Source organism: Vicugna pacos, chromosome 3 (genome assembly GCF_048564905.1).
Source record: "Vicugna pacos chromosome 3, VicPac4, whole genome shotgun sequence".
In the NCBI taxonomy this organism is placed as follows: Eukaryota; Metazoa; Chordata; class Mammalia; order Artiodactyla; family Camelidae; genus Vicugna; species Vicugna pacos.
Window position 1 is genome coordinate 14,259,479 of NC_132989.1, and position 26,133 is coordinate 14,285,611.

The window sequence follows — 26,133 nt, forward strand, 5'->3', positions numbered from 1 at the left end:
AACGCCCAACTCTTAGATGGTTTCTTGGGCTCTTTTCTGGTGACTACATTCTTTTCCATTATGTCATTTTCTTCTTGAGATGCTGAGTTCTGCAGACCTCCATACTTAAGCTACTGGTTTTCACTGAGGCTCTTCCATTCTCCTGACTTAATATTTCTGATGAAAATATCAAAATAGTGCCTCTCTTCCAAGAAATTTCTCTGGGAGGCTGTGTCTAAGATAAAATATTTACTTAAATACACATACACTAAGGCATATAAGTACAATATGAGAAGACAAAGTAATTCTCTGAAATTGATAAAAAGTATGTTTATTGTCTATGTTTCTCCTCAGTTCTGTGACGGAAAATTTCCCCTCCATCCTTCTTGAATTTTTGTTGGACTAATAATAAAATTGACACAAGACCAATTAACAGGAGAAAAAGAAATCTTAATTCATGCACATGGAGGTCTCACAGAAACCTAAAAAGTGGCCAAAGCAGGCAGCTTTTATACTTTTAGACAAGGAATAAATTTGTGAGGCATTGACAGGACAAAGAAATTTAGGCTTTGGGTTCTTAATTAATGAAGAATCTAAGTAGAGTTTGGGCTTGGGGTAGTAAAAATGTAACGAGATTGTTCATGCAGGCTTCTTGGTCCAAATTCCCTCTCTCTCGATATAAGGATGTCCTTTTACCCCCAGATTCAGGAAGGGCACCTTTCATGTGGGAGATTTATTTCCTGCTTTCAGTGAGACAAAGAGGAGGCTCAAAGTGTCCCTCCTGTGTTAGCCGTTTCTTAAATAATTCAAAGTAACCAATATGCCACTGTGGCATATTTAGGGGCAGCCTGCCCTGGGCCCCGACAGTGTACACTCTTCCTGGAAACCTGACAAGTCTTTGGTCTCCCTCCTTAGCTGGTTACCAACCTTCCTTTTCTCTCTTTTCCCCCGCCTTTGCTTTTTCTCTCCTTTTCCAGTGTGTATCATGTTATTTCTCCTTATCCAGTAATGTTTATGCTTTAGAAGTTTTAATTCATTCATGCAGTTGCTGAATAACTTTGCTGTCTGTCCCACATCAGTTTACCAAGTGTATTGGTTTCCTTGTGTTACCGGATAGTGAGACCCCTCATTTAGGCGGCCCGCCAAAGTGTGGGGCCTTGCCTGCCGGCTGGAAAGAACTCACAGCTGAGGCAGAGGGACAGAGGGAAACTGCTTTCATTTCTTAAAAGAGGGAAAAGAAGGAAAGGGCTTGAGCAGGGAGAAGGGAAGAAAAGCACTCAAGTAGGGAAGAGAAGCACTCGAGTGGGGAGCCAAGAGTGGGCCCGCCAAGATGGCCCGTAGAGGCAGCTCTGGCCCAAGCTGGGCCACGTGGACTTTTATGGGACACTTCTGCCTTCAGTTCCTCCTTCCAGGTGTGATGGAACCAGTCAGTCCCTGTTCAAGATTTTCGGTCCTTCTATGTGCTTTTCCAGTTGTCATGGCAATTGTCAACTGTCATGGCACTGGTATTGTGTCAGTTAGCATGTTAATCATTACACTGAGCATATAATGAGGTTCAAGGCCTGCAGGAAGTCAAATTCTCCACCGTCTTGAACTCTGTGGGTTCTAACCAGTTCTTGTTTCTTCTCTGCAGCTGCCTCCTGAGACTTAGATAAGAATAATTGGTTTCTATTTAAGGGAGGGGCAAGGGTATGATCCTGGGTCAACAGCCCTGGTAACAAAAAGGAACGTTGCTTGCAATCTGGTGGACCCAGCATCACCCCCCCCCAAAAAAAACTATCTCCAAAGAGTCTATTCAGACACGAAACTTTTAAAGGGAAATGAAGGAATAATCTCAGTTAATTGTTGAGATCAGGTGGTCAGAGTCGTTGCCATCCCCCAGTGCCTGCAGGCTTGTCCTAACCAACTGCTTGAGCCTGCTCCTCTGTGACTCAGGGAGGCCTGGGAGACCAGTTTTTCCAGAAACAAGAGGCAGGCCTTGGGGGGTGGCAGGGGGCCACAGTGTCCTGCTCCCTTTCACTAGAGCTGCCTTCACAAATTACCACAGACTCAGTGGCTGAAAACAAGAGAACACTATTCTCCCACAGTTTTGGGTGCCAGAGGTCTGAAATTAAGGTGTCAGCAAGGCCACACTCCCTCCAAAGGCTCTGGAGGACAATGCATTGCTTGGCTCTTCTGTCTTTTGGTGGCTCTGAGCATTCTTGGCTTGTGGCCACATCACTCCAGGCTCTGCCTCCGTGGTCACGTTGCCTCTTCCTCTCTTGTCTGTGTGTCTCTCCTCTGTGTGTCTTTTATAAAGGTGTTGTCATTGGGTTTAGAGCCCACACGAATAACCCAGGGTGATCTCTTTATCTCAGAATCCTTAATGACATTAAAAACACCTTTTCCCCAAGTAAGTTCACATTCATAGGTTCAGAGAATTAGAAAGTGGATACGTCTTTTGGGGGCCACCATTCAACCCGTTACATGGAGAAAGAGTATTAGTCCCTTTTTAAATTGTCAGGCTTCTTGCAACAAGAGGAAAAGTTGTGGTTTATTTAGCTTAACTTTCTATAAATTCAAAATAACTTAGTACCAAGTATGGGAAAAGAAAAGATACTTCAGAATTATCTACTGCCCTGATGTTCAGAGATTCCATAAATCATTCTTTGTCTGATTGCTGTTCAATTCATAGAACACAAAATACCTTCACTTCAGAGTAGATATCTATCCTTTATTATACATGACCCGAAAAATTGCTGTATACGATGAGACAGCAGCATTTATATGGGAATTTTTCTAACAACAACAACAACAAAATGTTAAATATGTTTTCTGAGGTGCAAATCTTGTTTAAAAGTAATCAGAAGTATAAAAACTTCAGTGGTGGAAACTCTAAAGCCACTAATAACAATTTAAAATTTTGATACAACATATTCTTTACACTGTCGTGCTAAAGGTAATTCATATAGTGGGACCCACAAAATGGAGGCTGACCCCGTGGCCCGGCCCACATCACAAATCAAAACCTCAGTAAGGAATCCTAACACACAGCAATCAGAGTCCTCCAACTTGGCTTTAGCCAGCTCGACTTACCCTAATATCTCCTCATACTGTTTAGCGTTGTGATATTGTGGTTTATAAGAAATATATATATTTGGTCATTCAGGTAACCAAAATATATTTCTCATGTGTATTTGGCCTTCATCCACAGTTCTGGCTCACAGCTCCCCAGACCCTTGGAATTCCCTAAGCAATAAGAGAAATGCTCTTTTGTTACAATTTTTGGTCTCTTGTTGTCAGTTCCTGAAAACTTTTCAAGGTCATAAAGGTGAAACATGTGTCTTGTTATTCATAACAAATCCCTTTCACCACAACTGGGTTATGTTCATGCGGTGACTGTTGGAAAGCGCTTAAGGATGAGGGCTGGTTGCCAGGAGAACCAACCCAGGGGTGGGACTTTCAGTCCCACCAATCACCAGTGGTCCGTGAGTTAATCAGTCCCGTCTATGTCATGAAGCCTCCACAAAAACCCAAAAGGAGGGGGTTTGGAAAGCTTCTGGGTTAGAGAACCATAATGTTTTCACTTCCCACAGCACCCAGCCCCAAACTCCATGAGGACAGAAGCCCCTTTGTTCGGGACCTCACCCTGTATGTCTCCTCATCTGGCTGGTGATTCATATCCTTTAATATCCTTTGTAATAAATGGGTAATGTAGGGAGTAAATGTGTTTCCTGAGGTCTGTGAGCTGTTCTAGCCAATTAATTGAACCCAAGGAGGAGGTTGTGGAAACCTCTTGATTTATAACCAATCGGTCAGCAACTGGCATTTGAAATAGAGTGTGGTCTCGTGGGGCTGAGCCCTTTACCTGCAGAATTTGATGCTAGTCCCAGGTAGATAGTGTCAGAACTGAGTTGCATTCTTAGACACTTGCTCATGTCTGAGAGTTGCTTGTTGGTGCAGGGAAGCCTGCACACACACGCGCGCACACACACCCACCAGGAACACAGAAGAGCTGTCTCTTACCCGCTCCCACCCCAGTCTGCTCCTCCTTTCCATTCTCCTGCTGGTGCCCTGGGAATGTTTCCTGAGGTGTTGGGGTGAAACCAACCTAGCGTGACCAATGCAGAGACCTGCCCCGCTCGTGTCTACATTCTCTAAGACACAGCTGATGACCCGCCTGTGTTTTTAGGTAACATAAGCATGGCGTATACTCACCACAGGCTGGGCTCTCTAAATATTTTAGGTACAGAGCCTCCCTTAATCCATCCAGTGTCCCTGCAGAGATAAACACGATGTTCCCTTTTACAAATGAGGGCAGTGAGGCTCCGAGACAGCTACTTTCAAAAGAACACGCTGGTGGAGCCAGATGGGAATTCGGTCTGCTTAACTCGAAAGTTTCTGCATGTCAACAATTCACTGTGTAATGGAAGCTGCCCAAATGTAAATATGTGCAATGACTTTTATGATTTTGATAAATAGAGTTAGAGATCGGCTAACACAGAAGCTTTTTTTCTAGCATGTAAATCTTTATGGGAACTGAAAAGCCTTCCGTACACCTCAGTTAAATTATTTGTCTGATTTGGGCGATTTAAAAGTTGCTTCTTCAACTGTTGGGATTAAGGGTTCACAGGGAAATTTATTATTATCATTATGTCTTCCCACAACCCCATTTCCATTCTCTCTCTTTAGCAAGAATTATGTAAAGACCTGATTCCAGTTTTATCTTACTGAAGGATTTTAAATGGGTTTTTGCACTCTTCAAAGTTTCGAAGGCAATTTCCGTGAAGAAGTAAAACTGAAAACTGAGAACTTTGTGTTTTATTAAATAATTATGACTCAGTTAGGAAATAATTACTGAAAGGAGAAGAGGTACAACTTTTAAGCTAGTTCTAAGGCCCTCCCTTCGTGAATTTAGTGCCGATCCTAGAGGGTGCCAGGAGGGAAGTTTTGTGCTAATCTCACTGCTCTAACTAGTCATTTTTTTTAAAATCGCACCCCATTAGGATCATAGCCCTGCGCTGTTTTTACATTCTTGAGAAACTCCTGAGTCAGACACGGGCCAAATCCTTTACTCATATTACCTCATTTAATTCTCCCCACACTCAGAAGTAGCTGTCACAACCATCTGACAGGTGGAGAAACAGACTCATTAATACAGATAACATTTATTGAGCATTTGCTGTATTCTACCATTTCACCTTGCATTTGTGACCCCATTTAGTACTTGTAACAATTCTGTGTGCTAAGTTTAATTTTACATCTATCTTACATGAGAGGAAACTGAGGCTCAAAGAGTTGATGTTACTTGCCCACAATCACAAAGCTAATAAATAGCGAAGCCAAGATTCTTCAGGCCCCTGCTCTTAGTCTCTCGCTATACTGTCTCCCAGAAAGGGAGGGAGGGAGGGTGACAGCATAATGCAAAGTGTGAATTGCCACTTGGAGAAGATGATGGGATGAGGTCGGTTATGACAGCTGTCTTCAAAATGTCCAGATGCTGTCATAAGGAAAAAGGAGCTGATCTCTTCACTGTGGCCCCAAGAAGGCTGAGCTGGCGTGGGTCTCAACTTCTCTCGCTGAAGGAAGAATTCTAACAGAACAGCTATCAAGGGGTGGTTTTAGCAAGATGGGACTCCTTTTCATCGGCACATGGCTCTCCGGATTTTCACCTGCTCGCTGATCACCCAGGGAGCTTGTTTTAACAAAGCAGACACTCAGGACCCCTCTCTCGGGGACTCGCAGTAATTGTGAAGCAAGTGCTCCTGGGCGAATCTGACACACGCGGCCTAGGACCACACAGGGAAATGCCAAGGAGGCACCAAGTGGAAACCCCACCATTAAAGAGGGGATTCCTTCATTACAGGGGAGGCTGGACTGGACGGTCCCTGTGTTACCTCCAGAGTGTCTGAAACTTGAGCTGCTAGGAATGTGATAGGATTGATTCTGGAAACTTCTAAGATCTAATTGTTCCATTTGAAGAGAGAGTTATTTTGCCATCTGGTGGACTGCCTGAAAGTCTTTATGTTCACCCACCTTAAAACCATGGAAGGATTTTTCTCATTTAATTCTGATACCCTCCACTCTACAGACCGGGAATCAGACTCAGAAAGGCTGGGCAGCACACACAGCCTCGACCCGCCCCCAGCGGTTCCCAGCCTGCTGCTGCTGCTTGGATTCACAGCAGCATCATGAACGCCTCACACCTTGCGGTATCTCTCCCACCTCAACTAGGCTCCAGGCTCAGCCTCTAATGCATGCATCTGATTAGCATAACCTAAATCACATATGATTCTCTGGCTAAAGTTTAGTTGAGCAAATAGGAGTGTTTCATGTTCAGTATAGTTTTCCCCTTTCCAGCCTCTGCCCCCTGGGAAGGCATATTAGGGGGAAAAAGAGTTGGAATAGATGCTGAGCAAACCAATCACATATCTCTGTCCCACCAGTTTTCCTGAAACCCTCCTCGCTTACCTCTGTACTACAGTTCTATTTCTGGAAATTGTTGTCTGTTCCCACTGTCTCCACTTCCTAACTTCCCATCCTTCCTTCGCTCACAAAGTACAACTGCGTCCCTCTCATGATCAGTTCGTATCACATGACCTTTTCAGTCTCCTTGCTTTGGCTTCTCCCCTCTTCCCCTTCCACTCCTCTTTAGCACTTTCCAAGTTCTGCATTAGCCCCTCACTCTTCCCAGTCTGCACACTCTGCCAGGGTGTTCCTGTCCCCCTGGGTGGCATATCTACCGTATGCAGATAATCCCCCAAAACGTAACTCCAGCCATAAAATCTTTCCCAAGGAACAGACCAGGTTTCCAATTGCATCCTTAAAGTGTCTACGTGAATATCACAAGCACCTCAAACTCAACATACTAAACCTGATACTAAATTCATCATCTTACTTCCAAAATCTGTTCTTCCCCCTGCATTCTACGTCTGTGTAAACTGCACAGCTATCCACCACCTCACTGAACCCTGGAAGTCGATTTGATTGCCCTCTTTCCCTTTCTGTTCCTATATTCAATCGACCCCTAAGGTCATAAACTTAGTGAAATCCTCTTGCTGAGTTTAATAGGTACTCTTTACAAAGAAAGACTTCGGACATGCTCATTCTAGCACTTTACTGGAAATTAGTTGTGTACATCAATGAAATCAGATCAAAGTAAAGCATTGTTTTCACACAATAATATCCTGGTATCTGTGCTGTCTTCTTACATAACTTAATAAATCCCCCCATGCTCCTGATTTTAGTCAAAGAGCTTGAGTGGTCCAGAAATCTCTGTATACATATAAATATAAATTTTAGCGTTTAAAATAAACATTGTTGTTTGAGTTAGTTCCAAAAGTGCTGGGAACATCTCTTAAAATATGTCTGTATCTTGGAATGGTTGCACTGCTGGTGGGAGGGAGTGACGGGAGGATACACCATGCGGCGGAGCTAATTATAGCAGGAGCTGGGGGAGAGGGGGACACAGGGGATGGGGGCTGGAGGGCCTGAAAGCTGGCCAGGGATCTCAGCCACCCTGCATCTGCCAACACCCACTGAGTGTCAAAGCTATGGGACTCCAGTGGAGAAAGAAGCCATCGGCCCAGCTCCCTTGGCATTGCCAAGAAATGGCAGAGCCCCCTCCAGACTGCACAGGGGCAGAGATTCTGGCATCCTGGGAAGATCCACCCATCTCCCTCCTCCTGCTATGCTCAGTTCCCTCCCAAATTAGAAAACTCGAGGGGGTGGCACCTCAAAGACAGTAACTTTGAGCCACATGCTGTTGGTCCCTTGGAACGAGGACAGGGTGCCTTTGCTTGGTTGCACCTGAGGGGCACTGGCAAAGGCTGCTCTGCCCGTGTCTCCCTTGAAGGCTCTCATCAGCAATTAGGGTCTTTGGTTCTTCAAAGCTTCTCAGCATTCAGTGATAACACCTGTGTATCTGCTGACTAACAGCTTTAACCTCCGCTAGGTCATTGGTTCTCACCACCCCATGAGGTAGGACGGACAGGGATCACGCTCCCCATTTGGAAGATAAGGAACCTGGAACTCAGAGAATTAGGTCCCTTCACCGAATTCACGCAGCTGGCCAGTGGCAGGATCAAAACCAAGACTCAGGTCTCCTCACATATCCGGCTCCAAAGTCTACGCTCCGAAGTCCTTCCTGCTGCTTTTCTGAGGAAGGGGAAGAAGCTGGGGGAGGGGACGCTGTCCTCATCCTTCACCTGCCCCTCTTGGGAGGTTCTCAGACAGCGCCATTGAGGACGGGATGAGTCCGCATGCGATAGATGATGACCGCAGTGGCCGGGCACAGCAACAAGGAGGTCATGATGACAATGGTGGCCAGGATGATGAGGACAATGACCCAGATGTCCAGGATGTGCTTGGGGAGCACGGCTTCCATGGGGACCTGGCTGACGGCGTCCATGCTGCTTCACTCTGCAACAGACAGGAGAAGAGGACATCACCGTGTGGTACCCTCACCCTGCCTCCCTCGTTGGAATGGAAGCCTGCCCCAGGAGTCAGAAGGTAGGTCACTTATCAGCTCTGTACGTGTTAAGGTTGCTTAGTCAGTAATAATAATGGCCTCCTTTACCGCGCGGGCTTGCTGTGGGCCAGGCCCCGTGCTAAGCGCGTCATGTGTTTTACCTCACCTAGTGCTCACTTCAACCACCAGGCCTTTGAGGAGGGGAGTATTACTGCCATGCTTTTTCATTTCTTGGCCTTTATCTTCAGTTATCCCCATCGTGGAGGTAAGAATTCTAAAGCTTTAAAAGATGTAGATGAAGTTAATTTAACCAAAGAAGTGAAACCAGATGGGAGGGCCTCCAGGTTCTCCACGTGTGACTATTAAACTATCACACCACTGCTCTCTTCCCTCATCTGTCAAATGGGAAATTCATTGTTCTTGGTTCTGCATCCCTTCTCCCACCTTCCTGGGAACAGAACCTACCTTTTCTGTGTGCTTAAGTTAGGGACTTGCACAGGGATGGACATGTGACCGAGGCTTGGCCCTTACCAGTTCAGGGATAGGCAAGTGGCCAGGCAAGCTCAACCAAAGTCCTCGCAGGGCTTTTAGGCACCTACTATTAGGAATGATTCTTTCTGCTGAGTTTGTTAAACTGTAAAGATGTGAGTCTGGAGAGGCTGGGTGTGGGACTCTTGCCCACGTGTGGAGAGCCCGTCCTAGAGATGGAAAGAGAAGTGGAGCCCTGATGACCTCATTTGAGCACCTGAACCCAGCCAGTCTGACACCATCTGCAATGCGGGGCATCCCAGGTATACAGGTGAATAATCCCCTAGTTTTGCTGAAGCCAGTGTCAGTTTGGTTTCTGTCACTTGCAGCTCAAAGAGTTCTGATGGATAAAGATGTAAATCAGTTGTTCCCAAACTTTTAAAATTCACAGCACCCTTAGTGTCTCAGTCATTTTTTCACAGCCCTCCAGGCCAAAAGAAATACCTAGCAGTCCCATTTATTACATAGTTAGCTTCAGCTTAATAAGCATTCATGTTCTAAGAAATTAGTAACTGTTTGACGGAATAATACGTACAAATTGAAAGAAAAAAATGTGTATTTCATTCTTAGCCAGAAACTTACTAATGGCATGTGTACAACTGTGAGGCATTGCACAACTTTTCAAACTTTGGAGTCAGATCAGACGATGCCCTGCTCGCTTCCTATTCCCCGTTCATTTGTGTGTGCTGCTTGTTGTATCATAGCAACCGCCAAAAACTCAGCTTCACAAAATACAGCATTGCCAAAGGGAATTTAGTATGATTAATGTTAAACCATAAACTGTCTTGAGCTAGTAGTTTGCACAGTGTCTGAGAGATGTCAAATATCAATATTCCTGTCAAAGATTTTAAAGACCCCGCAGCCCCCAGACACACACTCTTCAAGGCAAGTTCAGTGCGGCTCCCCAGGGCTCAGTGCGCAACCTGGGAACCACAGGTGTAACCCATTCCCTGCCCAGAAGTCACAAGGCTGGAACAAACAATCTCTTCTGGTTCCTTCTAGATCCAAGATCTATAAATCTATGATTCTAGGTCCCAGGCAAAATTCCCAGTTCCAGTCCCATTTCCTGCTTTTACCTAAATTAGTAACTTTTCCTTTTTATTGCATTGGCTCTGTGTTGACTGTGACTGCATTAAGTGCCTGATCGCCATGCCCAAGGTACAGTCTCCAAGACTTACATACAACGAAGTTTGTTTCTGCACTGTTTGCTATAGCAACCAACACAACAGACGTATCCACAAACTGTAAAATAAAGCAGAGTATACTCATATAATGAAATACCGTGCACCAATTTTCACTCATTTATTTAACAAATACATAGGGCTTGCTACATACCAAGCATTGTTCCAAGTGTGTTACAAATATTAACGTACTTAATAGTTATTAAAAAGAATGATGATCTGTGGTGAGCTCCCAAATTGTTTAAGTGGAAAAAGTAAAGTGCAGCATAATGTGTATAGGATGATTCCCTGGTTCAGATTTTGTAGAATGAAGTAGTTAGGCAAGGGTATATAACTGTGAAATCATTTGTGAGCAGAATCTGAAGAGAGTGTTAATAGTGATTACCTTTAGGAGTTGGACTAGGAGTGGGAGAAGTTTTTGCTTTTCACCCTTCACATTTTTATACTGTTTGAGTTTTCTACACATGAGCATGTCTTGCTTTTAATTTTTTTAAGTCAACTGGTTGAGGGAAAAATCAACTTTTTAGTTTTGGGTTTTTCTTTATAGTTCTCTATATTAAAAAAAAAAGACTACATACATACATGTACAATTTTCAAGCCAAATAAAATTAAAGTATGAGGTTAGATCTTTTAAGTGTGAGACTAGATCAGTGGTCACCAAATGCTGTACACTGTGCTAAGTGAGAACCATCTTAGGACAGTTTAAGAAACACTGATTCTGGGGCCCATTACAGACTTACTGAATTAGACTCAGGAGAGGAGAGGAAGGGGCCTTTCCTCCCTCCTTGCCCCCATTTTCCAGGTGATTTGAACACGCAGCCAGGTTCAGGAACCCCTGGACTCAACTCTAAGGCCTCTATGACTCTTCCTAGCACTATGATTCAGGAATGGACTCCCCTGTGCTCTGTAGTCAGTCTGGTCAGATCTGGGCAAGTTCCAGGATGGAGGAGAAGCCCCTGGCAGGGCTCCCAAGGCCACAGGATCAGGCAGTGGCCTCCATCAGAGGAAGAGGCACACGCTGGCCCTTCCTCAGCCTCGGAAACGTGCTGACTTGCTCCAAGGTCTAAGGCGCGGTGTCATGAGTCACAGGAGACACACACTGTTAAAGGGGGCGGGGGCGGGAGAAGTCATTCTCTGCGGTCTCCTGATTACATCAATAGCTAGCCTGTCTTGGGCCAAAGGAACCCCACAAAAGCCCTTTCTGGTAAGCCCATTAACATCAAACAGAGTTTGTGACTGCAACTGCCAGGAATACATAATCTCCCTGGCTGATTTTCATTAGGAAAACCTGTCATTTACGGGAACTCAGGCTTCAAGGCTCACTCGTAATCAAGAATCACGCAACACTGAAGCCAGAATTAGCCTGGCTTCACAGGTGGCAAAACTGAGGTCCAGAGGTCTTCCCCCACCTTCAAGTCCACCCCCTTCCAGAATAATCATTCAAAGACATGAATCTGATCTGGTCACTGGCCCTAAAACAAAACAGAACAGGCAGATGAATAAATGAAACTTTGTCGGTAACCTGTATTCTAGCCTGTACCAGTATGACTCGTTTACACCTGAAACTGTTTAAAACCCCAATCACAAAAACAGAGAAATCAGAGCTACTCAGAAATGCTGGGGAGGGGCCGACGAGCGGGGTTCGGGGTCCTACCCAGTCGGCAGGGCTGAGTAAATATCCTTAGAGACCCTCAACACTAGAGATTAGGGCGCCCACCCACTTCACATACACAATTCAAAATAAAAGCAATACGAAAACATAACATCAAAATGTTGATGTTACGACGAAGTTAAATCATTTTTTTCTAAATGAAAACATCTGAAACAGAACTCCCAGTTAGTCTTCTGGTGCCCCCGCTTAGCGCAGCCTGCTCACTTGGTATAGCACAGCTGTTCGGCCGCTCCTTGACCCCCTGGGCTCCTCAAAGCACAGTCTGAAAACCACAAGCTGTGATATTCTCCAAGGGCCCTTCTGGGGCTACTGTTCCAGGGCTCTAAGGCTGGCCGTACACGTGGCCAGGCGTCAGAGGGCACCGGGAGCACCGTCTCCCTGTCCAGCCCTCTCAGTCCTCCAGCGTGCTCTCCGATGGGCTGTTCCCTCCCATGGAACAGAGGTTCCAGTCACTCCCCTCTCTCCTCACTGTGAAAGAAAAATTTTGTCCCCCAAATAAGAACTACACAAACCAGATGTTCAGCACCGCTAATGGCCTGCTGGAAAATTTTGCTTGAGAAGAAGCAGGACTTGAAGCTGCTGCTCGCTGACTTCTGTTTGACCTCTGTCTGGCATCTGGGTGACTGGCTCCTTGTGAGTGCATAAAACTTTCTTGGTCCATCTAATTAGTAACTATAGATCAATCAGCCTATTGTTTGCTTTGTAGATATATTACTTGTGATTTCTGATTAATGCGTCATGTCACAATATGGCCCAAGCCATTCATGTCACAAATTTAAGCTTATCACTGATAAAAATGTTTTTATGACCATAGAGGGTAAAAGAGCAGTCAGGCCTAAATTCTTACTATTTTAAACTGGCACTTTACCTCATTAATGAATAATAAACTTTAACATATGTTCAATAGAACTTTGTCTAAGAAACTACATTACCACCTCCACAGCTGCCGAGCAAAGCAGCCACTGGCATCTTCAGCCACTGACACCACCCAGGCCCTGCGTGACTGCCCTGTGAACTGGAGACATCATGGCTCCACTTTGGACCATGAGGTTAAGCAATTTAGACTATTCAGTGGAAAGTTAAGAATCCCCAAGTGACTATTTTGTATCCATTAACAAGGCTAAGTGCAAGGGTAGAAAATTATTCCTCCAGAGGGGGAAAACATTGTACCTTCTTCAAAGGTGGAAATTCATTCCATCAAGTAGTCTATTTGGTTCAACCTAGGAAAGAAAGTGGAGGTGCTTTACTGCTTCCTTCAGAAACATCAAGTTTTACTTCCAGAACCATTTTTCTTAAGCAACTGAAAGTCCTTTTACAAATAATAATAGTAATAATAAGTTCCAGTCAATTCCATCATATTGCAAATTTTCTAGTGCCAACAAAAATACATATAAATTTCATAAAGTAAAATTTCCTACAAATCAGGAGTTTTAGACTAACTAAATTCAAAGTGACTAATCTGTGCTATCTATCTCTGTTTCAATTATGAGATCCTCCTCCCTCACAAGCACTGTCACCGCCCTGACAGAGCAATATTGTTTCTGGTGAGTGCTGTCAGGACAGGTAAATCTGTCTAGGATGTTCGTTCATTCACTCACTCCTTCATTCATTCATTTGGTAAGTTCTCGCTATGTCCAAGATACTCTCTTGGGAATTACTGTTATTTACTCGGAAGACATAAATCTTTTACTTCCAAGAAGCACAGAGGAGTGAAGTCCCCCTCCCCTCACTTCCTCCAACACAGAATCACATAAGCCAGCATTTGTTTAACAAATACCAAGTGCTAAGGACTGTACTGGGCTTTGTCCCATACATTAACTTATTTAATGTATTCCTGTGCAGGATATATTATCTTACAGATGTGGAAACTAAAGCTGAGAGAGGTTAACCGGCTAGCGATTGTAAAGCCAGTAAATGGGATTCAAACTCAGGTCTCCTGACCCTGAATTACAGCTACCACCAAAGCACCCACACAGACCGAGGAGTATGAGCAGGGAGTAAGCCAGCTCCAGAGCTCTCTTCTAAGTTCAGGTCAGACTCTTACTGTTTTTGGCCAAAGACCATTCTAGATTTATAGAATGAGAAGATACAACAGACAATCTTAAAATGTGTGTGGAACCACAGAAGAGCCCAAATTACAAAGCAATCTTGAGAAAGAACAAAGCTGGAAGCATCAAGCTCCCTCATTTCAAACTATATTACAAAGCCACAGTTATCACAAAAGTATGGTATTGACATGAAAACAACCACACAGATCACTGGAAATAAGCCCACACATATATAGCCAATTAATTTACTACAATGGACGTAAGAATATACAATGGAGAAAGGACCAGCTCTTTAATAAGTGGAGTTGAGAAAACTAGGCAGTCACATGCAAAAGAATGAACTTAGACTACTGTCTTAAACCGTGCATAAAAGTTAACTCAGAATGGATCAAAGACCTGAAATCATAAAACTCCTAGAAGAAAACATAGACAGTTGACCTTGATCTTGGCAAGGAGTTCTTGGATCTGACTCCAGAAGCAAGGGCAACAAAAGCAAAAATAAACAAATGGGACTACATTAAACTAAAAAGCTTCTGCACAGTGAAGAAAACTATCAAAATAAAAAGGCAACCTACTGAATAGGAGAAGATATTTGCAAATCATATGTCCAAAAGGGGGTTAATATTCAAACTATATAAGGAACAAAAAATATCAATCTGGTTAAAAAATGGGCAGAGGATCTGAATAGACACTTCTCCAAAGAAGACCTACAGATGGCCAACAGACACATGAAAAGATGCTCAGCATCACTCATCATCAGGGAAATGCAAGTCAAAGCCACAACGAGACATCACCTCACGACCTGTTAGAATGGCTATTATCAAAAAGACAAGAAATAAGTGTTGGGGAGGATGTGGAGGAAAGGCAACTCTTGTACACTGTTGGTGGGAGTGTAAATTGGTGCAACCACTATGGAAAATTGTATGGAGGGTCCTCAGAAAATTAAAAACAGAAGGACCATATGATCCAGCAATTCCACTTCTGGGTATTTATCCAAAGAAAACAAAAACACTACTTTGAAAAGATATATGCAGCCCTATGTTCATTGCAGTAGTATTTTTAATAGCCAAGGTAAGGAAACAACCCAAGTATCCATCAATGGATTAATGGATAAAGATGATGAGGTGTATATATACTATGGAATACTACTTACCCATAAAAAGAATGAAATCCTGGCACGTGTGACAACAGGGATGGACCTTGAGGATATTATGCTAAGTGAAATAAGCCAGACAGAGAAAGACAAATACCATATGACTTCACTTATATGTGAAATATGAAAAACAAAACAAATGAACAACAAAATTAAACTAAACCAAACCAACAGATACAGAGAACAGACTGATGGTTGCCAGAGGGGAGGGCGGGGTCAGGGAGTGGACAAAATGGGTGAAGGGGGTCAAGATGCGCCAACTTCCTGTTACAAAATAAATAAGTTGTGGGGATACAATGTACAGTATGGTGACAATAGTCAAGAATATTGTATTGCATAGTTGAAAGGTGCTAAGGGAGTAAATCATAAAAATTCTCATCACAAGAAAAAATAATTTTGTAACTTTGTATGGTGACAAATGGTAACTAGAAGTACTGATCATTTTGCAGCATATACAAATATTGAATCATTATGTTGTATACCTGAAATTAATATCATGTTATATGCCAATTACACCTCAGTAAAAAATGAGAGGGAGATGCAATCTACTAAGATCAGGACTTTCACTTCTGGTAATAGCAAACTAGATAATTTTGATCAATCTTCTTATTGAGGACAACTAGAAAAAGTTAGACCAAAATTAAAAATCTGTTCAAAGGCACTAAGAAGTAACAAAATAATGTAGAATTATCAGGTTAAGATCTGGGAGAAGACAGAAATCCAGGGAGGTGAGACGGCACTGAAACAGCATTTCCCTTAGTGGAGGATGGAGACTTAGCAGTGTTCCTGACAGACTCAGTGTTATAAGACTACCAAGACCGAGAAGGTAAAACCCCTGCGTTTTGAGTCTGGGCTCCAAAGGGCACTCTTAGTTCAAGAGTGAACTAGAGCTGTACCAGTCCCAGAGACTGCAGCCCAGCTCTGAATCATCACAGTCCCTGAGACTGAATTAAGTTGTTCCAAACCTCCAGGCGCCTGGCAGAAGCACACTTACATCCTCTCTAGAGGAGATTACATCATAATTCAGACTGTTATTCAAATTTCAAAGTTTTAATTCACATGTAATGTCCGATCATAACCAAAGATAAGCAACAGTGAATAAAAGGCAAAATGACAAGAATGGAACCTTCAGAAACAACAGACAATAGAAAAAGATTTAAAAGGAGTTGTCAGACAGACATGCACTTTGAGTAACCTTGATTACTATGTTCGAGAAGAAAAAGAAACCCAAGACTGGGAATTTTGACAGAGAACTGGAAACTGTAAGAATACAACAGATTTTTTTAAAAAGAACTAAATAGAAATCCTAGAACTGAAGAATATAATAACTGAAATTAAAAATTCAATGAATGTGATTAACAGTAGATGAAACATACCTGAAAAAAGAATTACTGAACCGGAGGATAGATCATAGAGAGAAAAAAAAACAAAACAGAATAAAGCAGAGAGAAGTAAAAGGTTGGAAAATACAGAAAAGTAAATAACGGGGCATAGAGGAAACAGTGACATGACAAAACATACCTGCAACTGGAGTCCTAGAAAGAGAGCAGAGAGAAAGGGTCAGAAACAACATTAGAACAAGAAATAGCTGAGAATTTTCCAAAGCTGATGGAAAGATATCAGTTCACAAACTAAAGAAGCCCTATGAAATCATAGTGAGATAAATAAAATGAAATCCGTAGCTAGGTGCATTATACTAAATCTGCTGAAAACCAAAGATATAGAGGAAAAAAAAAAAAGATTATCTTCAAATGAAACCCAATTAGCCTGACAGCTAATTTCTCAACAGAAACAGTGGACTCTAGAAAGCAGAAGAGTACCTTTAAAGTGAACAAAAACAACTGATGAATTAAGGTAAAATAAATTTTCAGATGAAAATACAGAACTAAATATTCAATAACAATAAATAAACAGCAGAAGAAACAGAATTAAAGTGTTCTCATTTTCTGGCATTGTCTTGGAAAGGGTAAAAGAACCAAATAACATTGGACTTTGTTACATCAAGGATGTATATTGTCATCTCTAGCCATTTAAAAGTAGTAAAAGTGTATATAACTTCCAGAGAAAAAAAGAAAGGGAAGAAAAATAGAATAAGTGGGTCAAATTGAAAGCACATAAAGAGACAGCAGATTTAAACCCAAACTAACAAAAACTGTCAGAGTATGGATAAAAATGAAAACAAAGTATAAATATATATATTTTTCAAGAGACACATGGGGATTCAGAAATGTTGAAAGTAAAAGGAAACCAAAGAAATACCATTTACTGTGAACTTTGTAAGCTAAGAGAGCTGGTCTTACTCTCAGATAAAGTAGACGTTTAGGCAAAAATTTAACTAGAGATACCAAAAGATAAAATGATTTTTAACTTTTATCTATCTAATCTCAGGATGATAAGAAGAAACAGACAAATCTATAATTATGGTGGTAGAGTTCAACACATCTCTCTCAAATACTGATGAAACAAAAAGATTTTTAGAAATCAGCTAAGGACATAGATTTCTTAAACTAATACTTTTCAACAGTATATGATTTCAAATAGAAAAGTACCAAAACTAGTGAAACATAAAAAGTTAACATTTAAATGATTTCCTCTCTGAATAACTGCATGTTCATTTAATGGTATGAGAGGAAAATAACTTTGATGATAATTACACGAGAATAAAGGGAAACACAACAGATTGCATTTAAAAAGCAAGTGCAAAGCAGAATAGTTTTAGGGTAGGAACAGGTAAGTTTCAGAACTGAATTCATGTATTAAGTCATTTCACCTAACTCAGAAAATAGAGAGCTGGCTCTAGCGTGCTCCACTGACAACTATAAATAGGCCATTCCTGTAAAGCAATGGCAGCAAGCAGAATTCTGAGGTGGCTCCCATAACCTCTGTTCCCTGGTGTTACCCTGTGATTAGGTTAGGTCACAACAAGGGTGAAGGGATTCTGCAGATGTAATTAAGGTCCCAGAATTGCTGACTTTAAAGTAATCAAAAAAGATTACCCTGGGTGGGTCTGACTTAATCAGCCCTCCTTTTAAAAGAGGGCTAAAACTTTCCCCGAGGTCAAAGATCCTCTTCTGCTGGCCTTGAGTTGCAAGAAACACATCTGCCAACAGCCTGAAAGAGCTTGCAGGCAGATTCTTCCCTAATGGATGCCCTAGATTGCAGCGTAGCCTGGCTGACACCTTGATTATGGCTCCTGTAAGGACCCAGCTAAACTGTGCTTGGACTCCTGACCCAAGGAAACTGTGAGATCATGAATGTATGTTTTAAGACACTAAATTGTAGTAATTTGTTATGATCGCAATTGAAAACTAATACAGCAATACTATATCCTCCTGGGTTTGTTCTGTGGAGGTGAAACTTCTAGAAACGAACAGCATTCTAGAAATCTACACAGAATTTAGACACTAACTAGACACATAACCTACCTTCCATTTTACAGATGAGGGACATGACTTGCCCAAGGTCACGTAGCAAGGTAATGGCAGGGCCCAGGTGAGAACCCAGGCCTCCTGATTTTCAGTGCTCTTTTCAATTCCATCACTATCCTGTTTCAGATGAGAGCTGGGAGTAGAAGGTAGGGAGTCGAGTTGGAGTTGGAGAAAGCAGTGGTAGAGAATGAACTGATATAAAGAATGAGAGCCAACCAGGATTCTTCTTTTTTTTTTTCAGCCTTATTAAGGTATAGTCAGTTACAATGTGTCAATTTCTGCTATACAGCACGATGTACCAGCCATCCAGCCAGGATTCTTGATTGTACCTTTTTACCATGTAAAAGCCTAAGGGGGACACTGATGCTCAGAGCCCTAAGCAACTTCACCAAAAGTGAGGCAGTGAGACGGTTTTCCAGGACCACACCCCCCCCCAAAAAACAAAGCAAAGCAGCCTGTCAGAGTCACGCATGGCTATAGTACCACCCTTTGTGTTTCATCCCTTTGATTTAAATACAGATGCAAATCAATCTAGTGAAGAAGGTAATAGCTAAGCCACGCAACTTATTTATTCCTCACCATGGGTAAGAACATCAGAGCCGAGAGGGAGAGAGATTGGAATCCTACTTAGAGTGGGAGAGTCCACCAAATTGGGAAAAAACCTGCATGCAAAGAGGATGAAAGACTGGGAGAGGAGTGGACTTTGCCTGGGTTCCTGCTCTGCCCCAGCGCTGATTTTACACAGCACAGCTTACTTCTCCCTACAGGGTGCCTTCCCTCTCTACTCATCGCTGTAGATACTGAATAAACACTTCTGAAAGCAACAAATCCCAAGCTCCTGTATTCGGGTAAGGTGATGGAAGCTCTTCTGAGCGGAGAGAATACTTGGAAACAGCAGGGAATTATTTCCTAAACAGTCAGACTGCAGAGCAGTGTTAAAAGCCTAGCCTTAAAGGCCAGTTGCCTTAGGTGTATTTATGGCTCCTCTTTCTAGCTGACCTACCTCGAATGAGTTACTTAAACTTCCTAATGCTTCCATTTTGTTAGTTGAAAGCCAAAACAAAAATGGGAAAATAATAGTATCTGCCTTGTAGGGTTAGGAGAATTCCAGGAGATAATCACATACAGTACTTAGCAGTGTTCTGACAAACAGTAAGCCGTCTAGAAATGTTCGTTCTATGATTAATCATTCCTGGCCAGAGGGACTCACTGGCCTAAGCAAATACCACCCGCTTGAGCTAGTTTGTTAGCACCCCTGACTTCAACTGTGTCTTTACTTTGTCAACAAAGATGACAGATGCTTAATCCATATTAATGATTTTTAAAATCAGTCAGCAGGATTGATTAACCTGACCTATTCCTCCAGTCCGAGTATGAAACTGGTAGCGTAGCAATTCATTCTAATTCAATAAACATTTATGGCACTGTGATTAACAGTGGGGACTGAGGAGGGGGTGTGGAGATAGAGATAAATAAATTCAGTGTTTGCCTTTAAGAAGCTCACCCTCTTCTGGAGGAAAAGACATTAGTCACAGTTGCAAACTGCAATACGAGGCAGAGAAGTGGACTGAAGGCAAAAACCACATGCTGTCTCCAAAGAGGAAAGAAGAAAGAGTATTTGATCTGAATCCTGCTTTCCACCCTTATTAGAAATGTGACTTTGGACAAGTTATTTAAAATCTCTCAACCTCAGTCTTCTCATCTTTAAAATAGGGACACTAAAAACACTACATTGCAACATCCAGTTGTGAGGAGAAAATGAGATAGTACGTAGGGAGTGTGGAAAATAATAGATGCTCAAAAAAGGCTAATCCTCATGCCTTTGTTTTCGTCTAAGTAAAATAGAAGACTTTACCCCCAAAGGGGGGCCTTTGATATGGGCTTTGAAGATAAGTAGGAGTTCAATAAACAGGAGTAGAATAAACAGAGATGATGAGATGCATGGTGTACTGGGAGCAGCCGTAGTCCTGGTGGCTTTGGCAAGAAGCTTAACCTTTTTAAGCTCAAGTTTCATTTGTAAAATGGAATAATAATCACTAATAATAGTAACTTCTTTACAGGGATGCCATGGAAGTTGAATGAGCTGATGCCCATAAGACAGTTACTCAGGACAATGCCTGGTACAGAGTAAGGGCTTCATAAATGTTAAATGGAGCTAGTGAACACAGCATGGCTCCTAAACTCACACAAAGTTCCACCCCACCATTAGTTTGGGCACCACGGCGGCTCTGCATCCGATCTAGGAAACCACAGCGATAGTTTCATAAACAAACAGCCTTCGATAGTCTATCCCAGCTTTGACCCTCCACCGGAAACGCACACTCTCCACATCTGAACTGCAGCTAACAGTTAACTTTTGAGAGACTGCCAATGGTTATCCAACCGGTCTCACCACCAAGGAGTTCTCAGAGGAGGAAGGCAATAAAAGAAATGACTTCCTGCTGGCCGGCCAGCTTAACTACGCCAAAGTGGAGGAAAAGGCAGATAGGCAGGTGGCTTCCTGCAGGTGTGGCTTTAGTCCAGCGCTGCCAGAGCTCTGGGCAGATAGTCTGCTAGTGTTTCCTTTCCACTAGACTCGGCGGCCAGAGGAGGCAGCTAGGACCAGCTCTGGGCCACTGATGCTGGAGGTGTCTCTTGAAGCATCTTGCAGAATGTGAACAATGAGGTAATGGTTCACAGGGCAGTAGACTAGAGGGTTTACCAGCATCGCACCTCTTCCTAAGGCTCTACCCTCAGGAAGAGCTGGTGAGATTGTCAGGAAACATGGAGAATGAAGGCCAGACAGAGAGGGCAACTCAAGTACCGAGAAGGGGCCCGCTGGCCACCTAGCAGCCTGGGGTCTCTGATGACCTGTGTCCCAAGGGCTGCTCCCACTTCGAGACCTTGGTGCTTGCTGCTCCCTCTTTTTAGAATGCTCTTCCCCTCAGATCTTCCCTTCGATGTTCAATGTCTCAATGGCCATGATCTCAACTTAAATGTTACTTCTTTGGAAAAGCCTTTCCAGACCACTCCATTAAATTACCACCCTCATCCACCAGCCATTCTGTCTCTTACTTTGTTTCATTTTCTTCATACTCTTTTCACAGTCTAAAAATAGACTGTTTGCCTGTTTTTACTGGCCATCTTTGCCCACTCAAATGCAAGCACAAGGAGAGCAGAAGCATTGTCTCTTGTCTGCTGTGCCCTCGCACCCATCCCAGGCCCCTGCACACAGTCACAGGGCCCAGTGAATGTAGGATTGACAAAGAAATGAACAGGGACAGACCAGAGAACTTTAGATTTGAGCTTGACTCCTGGAACTCAGTTGGTGGGGGAGGTCCAGAAAGGATCCCCACCCCTGCAAGACGTTCAATGACTGAAAAGTCAGAACGTTATCTCTAGATTAAAATGGCATCCTCTGATGTGGTCTCTGTACATTCGGGAGGGATCAGGGGCCCTCTTTCTTTCCCCGCCCATTCTGTAAAAACCAGGCAGAGGAGCACTGGCCTTTCAGAATTACATCCTCTCGGCTTCCCACCTGCTGACTTGCTTGGGCTGGTGAGTCAAATTCAAGTTTTGATTCCCTGGGCTCAGGGGCTGGCATTGAGGGGTGTTTGGATGGGGGAGTTGCTGCCCAGAGTGTGGGCCTTTCTCCCTCTGTTCTCAGAAGAAGACAGAGAGGCTGATGAAAGGGGAGGAGGGGTCCCGCATATCAAGATCAGTATGAGAAGGCCATCCCAGCCTCACATTTACTCTTGGAAACAGTATTATGTATTAGCTAGCCTCAAGCATTTACCACCTCAGCAAGGAGTCCATTTCACTGGGGACCTTTGTTCCAAATTGAGGGGCCAGAGGAAGGAATGCTCAGCGCACTGATCAAAAATGTGAAATAAATCAAGCCAGAGGAGTTTTTCCAGTGACTGGAGGTCCCTGAGGAGCACTCTGTTCTCATTTTATCCCAACTGGCTTCTATCTCCTCCAAAATTCTTAACAGTGCAAAGACTTGGTCCCTGCATGAGTTTCTATCTGCTCGTCTGTGGCTGGAAAAATGGAAAAACACCAGGATATCTCAAAGAGATCAGAAAGCAGCCAGAGCTGTTCAAGACTGCACGTACCATCTGACCCAGCCAATCACAGAGTCTTAGAAACCAACAGGGAGCCAGCAGAGAAACCCGGGCCAAATTCACAGCATCCTGTTTAAGCCTCTACCATCCATCACTGTTAGTTGCCAGTGACTAAGTGCCTGCTGCGTGCTGGACTGACAAAGGAGACTCTCCATGAGGTGGGCTGTTGGGGGACGGTGGTGGAGGAGGAGGGGTACCACAGTGGTGCCGATCACCCGCCAGGCTGTGTGATCCAGAGCCAGTCACCTTCCTAAAGTGGGCCTCACTGTGGATGGCTCGTGGAATGATGACCCCTCAAAGACGTCCATATTCCTTCCAGTCCTCAGAACCTTGAATCTGAAAAAGGAAGCATGACTCCGAGGGCGGAGCCAAGAGAACAGAAGCAAAGGGACTTTGCAGATGTGATTAAAGTTCAGAGCTTTGAGATGGGGAGGTTATCCTGGACTATCCAGGTGAGCCCAGACTAATCACATGAACCCTTAAAGGTGAAAAGGAAGGCAGATGAGTCAGAGAAACAGAAGAAGGACTTGACTCACTATTGCTTACTTTGAAGATGGAGGAAGGGGGCAGTGAGCCAAGAAATGAAGTGGCCTGAGAAGCAGGGATTGGGCCTCAGCTTGCAGCCAGCAAGAAAGCAGTGGCCTTGGTCCTACAACCACAGGAGCTAAATTCTGCCAACAATTCTGCAGAGAACCAATTCTCCCCTAAACACTCCAAAAAGGAACGCAGACTGACGATGCCTTGATTTTATTCTAGGGGGATCCATACTAGCTTTTTGATCACTTTAAAAGCCATTAATTTGTGCTAATTTGTTACAGCATTAGAAAACAAAAGCACGGTGTGATCCTGAGTAAGTCCCTCTTTCAAACTGGGCTTCAGTCTCCAGTCACCTGGAGAGGATACAAAGTGATCTCTGAGGGGCCAGCCAGCTCTCAAAGACTGACTCTGCTGTCCTGACATCCTACCCCACCTAGAGCCCTGCCCCAGGTCAGGTGGGGTTGGGTTGAAAACAGCCAAAGAAAGCACAGAAAAAGAATGAGGGAAAGAGGATTAATCTTTAAAAAGCCTCAAGCTGTCTCCTAAGGTGCCACCGAAGGTACTCAAGAAGAAGGATCTCCTGTTTTTAACTCCTCACGTCCTAGACCATACCCCAGAGGAACAAATCCGGAATTCTGGGAGGACTAGAAACATGCTTCACAATCCTCAGCAGAGGCTGTACCAGGACAGAGTTAAGAAGGATTCCCTTGCCTTGTGGAGGTGTCTTGAAAGTCCTGATTATCTGTGTCTGCCTGAGGCAGGGAATTAGAAGTAGTGATGTGTGTGCCAGCTATGTGTCATCATTAATTGAAACTGATTTGGGGAACCCAGTTTAGTCTTCTATTTCCTTCTCCCTCCTCCATTTCTTTCTGCCTGGTGTAGTAGGTCACCAGCAATTCACATGCCCAGTCAGTCACCCAGAGTCCAAACCAACAAAATAAGGACACTGTATCCATACACCACTAAGCAGTTTAAAGTACACGATTTAGTCACTGAATCTCTTTGGCTGCTGTTTATATGCCACACAAATACAATTCTGACCTGTTCCCCTTCCCGGCTACCTAACCCTTAGCCTTTCTCTTGGATATACACCATTCTCACTTGAGGTTCACTGTCTGTTTCCTTAGTGAGCTGGAAGGGTGTTAAGGTCCCTAGTGATTCACTAGTCCAGTGGCTGCCAAATGTGCACTTAACTCCTCCAGGTCACCCTGTTAGTGAATGACAGGGGCAAGACCTGAACCCAGAGCCCCACAATTCCAGTGAGGTTCACAGGCCCTGGAGCCAAACTGCCTGGGGTCAAACTACAACCCTGCCACTTACTTCCTGGGTGATCTGGGTGAGTTACTATTTGTGCACCTCAGTTTCCTCATCTGTAAAATGGATGCAATGATGGTCTCTACGTCATAGGACTGTGGTCAAGACTAAATGGGTTAATACATGTAAAATGCTTAGAACAATGCCTGACTCATTGTCAGCACTCAATAAATGTCAAGTATAATCATTATTACATTATTCAGCTTACCTGGCCAATCAGGGCAGGGGTCAGCAGGGTGTGGCAATACCAACATTTACTCTTACAAACTGTGAGGGTGAGTACACGTGTTCATCTTTGATACCACTGCCAACTGTGGCAGTGTAAGACCAACCAAGATAAAGATCCTCTTTCCTGGGAAATATCTCCTATGTTTGTCTGTTTTAACCCATGGAAAAGAAACAGAAGCACTTTTTCTTTTTTTTAAAGAAGGCTCAGAATATGGCTTGGAAAGCATCTGAGGCTGTGACTACCTTTTTGCCCCCTTGGTCTGGCACTCTTGGGCCCAGTATGTGACCCAACCACACTCGGCCCCTACAACCTCTGATTTGTTTTCTGTCTCAAACACCGCATCACAGCTCAGTGATTCTCAAGCCGGGCCAGAGAAGGGGACTCCCCAGGCCTTTTATGCAGTGGAGCCGACCGTGTTGACGCTCTGAGAGGACAGTGTTGGGAAGTTCTGATGCGGCATGACTTATAACCTCCATGGCATGATTCATAACCCCAAGACAGCTCGAAACAGGAGGTCTCAGCTGGAGCAGAGAAGCGCGTCTCTTTGGCCTTTTTTTTTTTTTCTGGTTGTAACTACAGAAGTCCATGACGTCCTAAGGCTCAGCTGGCTGTCTCGTACATGCTCAGAGGATTGCTGAGTGGCCTGAATAACCCAAAGAGCATATAGTCAACCGCAGATACCTATCTGTTCCACCTCCACTTCCTCATTTTACAGATGGGAAAGGCGAGGTCCAGATAGGGAAATCCCTCAAGGTAACTCAGAGTGTCTCCTGACTCCCAGGGAGCTGCTCCCACCCCAACCCCTCACCGCGAACCCCATTCAAGTGTTCACAGTCCTTCTGAACTATTTACCCACTGCAGTGAGACCACACATCATAGCAAATGTTCAGGGAATCTTCACTACTTGAATGACTGAGCAGCAATCACCACTACAGCCTAAGGCTTTGAGGAATCTCTAGACAAATGGGACTCAAGAACCCTCAGGGGCCAACGACTAGAACTATCAGGAAGATATAGATGGGGCGGCATGAGTAAGGAGAGCCCAGCCTGGCCACTCAGTCCAGGTAACAACCTTGACAGCTGTACAGGTTGTTAACGGTTTACACCTCTCACTCTTTGGCTCAGTAAGCAGTATTGGGCGCCTGTTCACCAGGCCCTGGCCAAGCGCTGAGGATGGGAAACAGCCTGTGCCCTTAAGGAACTGGTGGAGCGGGGTCAGGGGTGCAAGGCAACTGGCAATTGAAACGACCAACCGAGTCCTCAATAATGAAGCAGGAGGGAGCTTGGAAGGAGGGGTTCTCTCCAAGATACGATGCACATTCCCTTTCTCATCTGATTTGTGTGCAAAGAATATTTTCTCCGTTTCACAGATGGATAAACTGCTAGAGACCGACCAGGGCTGGAATCCACCACTCCTGAATCCAAATTCCTGGTGCCTTCCACGCGGGGCTTTGAGAAAAGTAGGACAAACAACTGGCCGCTCTGAGTAGTGCAAAGACCCAAACTGCCAGC

General features: G+C 43.9%; 2 protein-coding genes across 3 annotated transcripts in view; one reads left to right on the forward strand and one right to left on the reverse strand.

The window, feature by feature from the left end:
• The window catches only part of DCTN4 (dynactin subunit 4), a 111,172-nt gene that overhangs the window by 27,422 nt on the left and 57,617 nt on the right, over positions 1–26,133 (forward strand). Inside the window, exon 1 of one of the 2 annotated variants that reach the window (XM_072954615.1) lies at positions 8,374–8,469. The exons of the other annotated variant lie outside the window; for it this stretch is intronic. The gene's annotated coding sequence lies outside the window, so the exon portion shown is untranslated. Of the gene's footprint in view, positions 1–8,373; positions 8,470–26,133 lie in introns of those variants that run through there. 2 annotated transcript variants of the gene reach the window in all.
• SMIM3 (small integral membrane protein 3) lies at positions 7,059–8,368 on the reverse strand. The gene has a single exon (XM_015239381.3). It carries the CDS (start codon positions 8,366–8,368, stop codon positions 8,186–8,188), a length of 183 nt encoding a protein of 60 aa, XP_015094867.1. The 3' UTR covers positions 7,059–8,185.